General features: G+C 35.3%; 1 protein-coding gene across 1 annotated transcript; it reads left to right on the top strand.

Moving 5' to 3' along the window:
* On the top strand, positions 1043-2590 carry LOC18596000 (GATA transcription factor 12). The gene is made up of 2 exons (XM_007024211.2): positions 1043-1481; positions 1712-2590. Exons 1-2 carry the CDS (start codon positions 1182-1184, stop codon positions 2369-2371), a joined length of 960 nt encoding a protein of 319 aa, XP_007024273.2. The 5' UTR covers positions 1043-1181; the 3' UTR covers positions 2372-2590.

Here is a 4734-nt window from a genome sequence, read left to right as displayed (position 1 = left end):
TGGGGCTATAGTTTTTGGAACATTTATATATATATATATATATATATATATATGTTTTATCGGTTAATAAATAGTAATAAAGAGGGTGGTTTTTAATTGGGGGGGGGGGGGGAAATGAAGTTGCCATGAAGGAAGGTAGCTTGAATTGTGAAGGCAGCGTAATAGTTGTCTGGCCTAGCTGTTGCCCTTTTAAGTGACAGCTGCCACAATTATGCTTAGCTACATCTTACACTGTTGCTTTGACTCTTTGGATCAATTATCAATTAACGTGAACATTTTTGTAAATATTATCTAATAATGTGATATTTTGTGACATGATTGGTATAAAAATCTAGTCATGAATTATGGAATAGAGTCTCCGATAAGCAATGATGTTACAATTTGTTGGCTTCTAAATGGTTTCTATTGTTCTAAGTTGTTGTAAGTTACTTCAACTTGCCATATCATTTGAAGTGAATGAATGCTGCTGCTTTCCTATTAATTGAACAGTCTTAAAAGACTAAAATTAAAACCTTAAAAAATAAAAAAAAGTACTAGTACTAGTACCTAGTAAGTTTTGAAATTATTTTGTGCACGAAAAGAAAAAAAAAAAGAAAAGAGGAGCTTGAATTGCCTAGGTTTGAAGTTAGGACCAATCACTTTTTAGGTCTAAATTACTCAATTATTCAAATTTGTTTACCTTTGTTTAAAGCAATGACACCTTTACTTTATAGCCAAAGCTTACCATTTGCCAACTCATTACTTCACCAAATCATAACATAAACCAAACCGAAAAAAAAGATACTACTTTGACGTAACAAACTTAAACTATTTTACTTGCCAAAAACAGAAAAAAAAAAAAATAACCGTAGTTTAATTTAATCATATTAAATAAAAAACCCTTTACAGAACTTGCAAGTCACTTCCCATTATTATTAAATTAATTCCCTGCTTGCATGTAAAAAGATGCTCCAATTTCCTCATATTTACAATTCCGCCCTTCCTTCTCCCCTCAAAACCCACCCTACCTCTTCACTCTCCAGTCTCTCTCTTTCTCACAAACCAAACCGCTCTCTCTCTCTCTCTAAAATCTGTTTAAATTTTTCTTCATTTTATCTCTCTAGATAACCAGAAACCTTTCACTATAAACTATACATTTTCCCATATATACGCATATAGGAAGTTTTACATTGTAAGGCTAAATGGAGGCAGCGGACTTCTTCGTCGGAGGATATTACGGAGGCGCAGCTGGCGGTGATTTCTCGTCGGAGATGAGGATGTCAGCGGAGCAAAAGCTCGCTGAGAATTTCACCGTCGACGACCTCCTTGACTTCTCCAACGAAGACGCCATTATCAGCGACGGTTTCTTCGACAATGTCGCCGGCAATTCTACCGATTCCTCCACTGTCACCTGCAATTCCTCCGTTTCTGGAGGCGATAACCATTTCTCCTCTGCCAATTTCCCTCACTCCTCTCAGTTCTCCGGCGAACTCTGCGTCCCGGTAATTAAAAAGAAAACTTCGTTACTTCTCCTATTTTTGCATGGTGAAATTTTGATTTACGTTAAATTAACGTAATTATTTTTAAAATTTTTTAAATTATAGTTTTGTCGATATTTTTAAAATTAAACATATACTCCTTTACCTATTGGTGATAATTAAATTATTTTTACAAATTTTCTTTAACTAAATTTGTAATTGAATTTTGGAAAATGAATTTGTTTTTTTTTCAGTATGATGACTTGGCGGAACTTGAATGGCTCTCAAATTTCGTTGAGGACTCGTTCTCAACAGACCAGAATTTACAAAGCAACCTCCAGATTTTGGCCACGTCAAAATCTCCCACACCCGAATCCTCCTCGTCGTCCACCCGAATCGAGTCCTTAACCCGGAGCCCAACCAACCCAATTTTCCAAAACGACACTCCGCTCCCGGGTAAAGCCCGGTCCAAGCGTTCACGGGCAGCCCCGTGCGATTGGTCGACCCGACTCCTCCACCTCACCCCGAAATCCACGGGGCAGAAGAAAAGGGATAATCCGAATGCCAATTCGGAGTCTTTGGGCCGGAAATGTTTACATTGTGCGGCGGAGAAGACCCCACAATGGAGGACCGGGCCGATGGGTCCTAAAACGCTTTGTAATGCGTGTGGGGTGAGGTACAAGTCGGGTCGGTTGGTACCCGAATACCGACCCGCTTCCAGCCCGACATTTATGTCGACGAAGCATTCCAATTCGCATAGGAAAGTTGTGGAGCTTAGGAGGCAAAAGGATTTGCAAAGAGCACAGCAGCAACAGTTTCTTAGTCAAACATCGATTTTCGGCATATCCAACGGTGGTGGCGGGGATGATTTCTTGATCCATCATGGTGGGCCCGATTTTCGGCACATGATTTAGATAGAATCTACAAAAAAAAAAAAAAACGGAGGGAAAAAAAACCAAGAGCTTAACAAAGAATTGTAGCCCTTTCCTAAGTTTTGAACTTAAAAAGAATTTGAATTTTGTAGTTTTATTTTGAACCCAAAAAAGCAAAAAAAGTGGGAAACTGTAGTCCTACAATCCTAATTGATTTTTGCCCAATTGGCAGATTTTAGAAATGATTTTTCTCTTAAATTATTTTTCTTACTATATGTATATAAATATATAAAATCTTATTGGTTGGATAGGCAAATTAGGAATATACCAAGTAAATGGGTGCAGACACTTGTGTGGAGCCAGAGGGTGAGAGACAGGATGTTGCGTCCACTCTTAAATTGCATATGCACATGAGAGGGCATTGCATTTCATTTCATGCTTTTTCCGTTAGCCCTTTTCTGCTTCTTTTGAGGTTCAAATTTTGAATTCATTTGGCTGTGAATTACAACCCAACAAAAGCACAACCATACAAAATTTCCTTTTTATATTGGCTGCAACTTCACTCCTTTATGTAGGAAGGTTAAGTAACTTACGCAAATTCCAATAAAATGTCATTTTAGTAAAGTCATTGATGATCATCCGAAGCTTCAGTTGTAATGTCATTTTTTGTTGGTATAATAATAATAATAACAAAAAAAAGAAAGTAAAAGGGTAACTTAATCCAGAGAAATGTTCAGGCAATCAAAATCGAATAAAGAATGTAAAAAAAATCCCACTATATATATATGTAATGAGCAACGAGGATGCTCTTTTATTATTTAATTAATTTACGAACTCCAAAGGACCCAAAATTATTGGGCATGCATTTCAGTGAAGTATCATCAAATCAAATTAAAGCCAAGTTAGACACCGTCTCTTGTACGTACCATTTGCATAGGGGTAAAAGTCAAAAAACTTAAGACATCAAGATACATTGAGAGAGCCAAAGGAAATTAAGTTTTTCTTTTCTTTTCTGGAAGCCAGAATTTGGGTGCATAGCTAGCTTGCCCAATGCTGCATCAAAGTCATGTGTGAAATCAGAATTACGTGTTTCATTGGGGGTTTGATATGTAACTCGACGTTTGCTCTTCCATTTGGCCCACTCTACTTTTAAAAAATTTTAAATTTTTTAAAATGATTATATTCAGTGAAATCCATGATATTCTTCTTCCTAGGTTGTAATCATTGTAGATTTAAACTAGAATTTTTTAAATCTACACCAAACTTGCTTGTTATTGTGATAGACTACAGGGATATCCGTCTCAATTTCAGTGTCAAATATATCTTAATGGCACCAAAATTTAGGGTAGAGTAAGGCAACTTCATGGTAATTTTCCCTTTAAAAATTTTAACTAACAATTACTTCAAATTGAAACTGTATTTACTTTGATTTTTTTTTATATTGAAATCATTCTTAATCAAAAAAGTCTCAAACGAGCTGAAAGATTCTCAAAAGTTTCACCATGTTAAAAACCCAATATAAAAATGGAAAGGAAATATGCTTCGTTGTCAAGTTGATCGATCTCATGGGCAAATTGCAAGAACAAAACTCAATGTGTTTGGTTGTCTTGCTTTGACTTTATGCCTTAGCGTTTGGTATAGAAGTCCACAGAGGGAGTAAATGAAAGTTAGATTAATACTAGCTATAGCCTATATATAGTGTAGCAAAACAATAGAAGATATATATTATACCTATATAAGTAGTACTTTTATATTGACTTGAGCTCAATATAATTTGCATTTTGCCTTAAATTTAGAAAATAAGGCCTTTGTAAGGAAATCTTGCTTGTTTTGGCTAAATGGATCATATATATATATATATATATATATAGTCAAATTAAATCAAAAAAGGCCTCAAATAATCTTAAATGAGAAAAAACGATTTTAAAAATTAAAGTGACAAGTAATTTAATAAATATTGATACAAAATGGTTGAGTTTCATTTTTGAAAGCGAGAATATATGAATTGAGGTGCCTTTTGTTATTTTACAAATTAAAAGCCTAAAAGAAGTAAATAAATAAAGACAAAATAGGACACAGAAAAAGTACACCGTATCTATATAATATATATATATATATATATTTTGTACAATGTATTTGAAAATGTGCATGGGAATGAAGCATAGGCATGTGGATATACATACGATGGAGCAAAGCACAGAAAACATGCATGTGATTATCAAAGAAGAGCACATGCGGTACGTGACGTGCATGACTGCTTCTGCTGCTGTTTAAGATAATATATCCAAAATTTTCAGAATGGCTTCTGCATTGCTGCCCTTTGTCTAGGGATCTTTCCATGTTATTTCTAAACCACATGATATGGTTGTTGTCCCCCCCCCCCCCCCCCCCCCAAAAACCTTTTT

The sequence above is a fragment of the Theobroma cacao genome, chromosome 6 (assembly GCF_000208745.1).
Source record: "Theobroma cacao cultivar B97-61/B2 chromosome 6, Criollo_cocoa_genome_V2, whole genome shotgun sequence".
Taxonomy (NCBI): Eukaryota; Viridiplantae; Streptophyta; class Magnoliopsida; order Malvales; family Malvaceae; genus Theobroma; species Theobroma cacao.
Note: the sequence above shows the minus strand (reverse complement) of the source record. Positions and strands in the feature narration are given on the sequence as shown.

Coding starts and splice junctions, on each gene's coding strand:
- LOC18596000 (XM_007024211.2), top strand. CDS start 1,182: ATGGAGGCAGCGGACTTCTTCGTCGGAGGATATTACGGAGGCGCAGCT. Junction 1,482..1,711: donor CCGGCGAACTCTGCGTCCCG/GTAATTAAAAAG, acceptor TTTTTTTTTCAG/TATGATGACTTGGCGGAACT.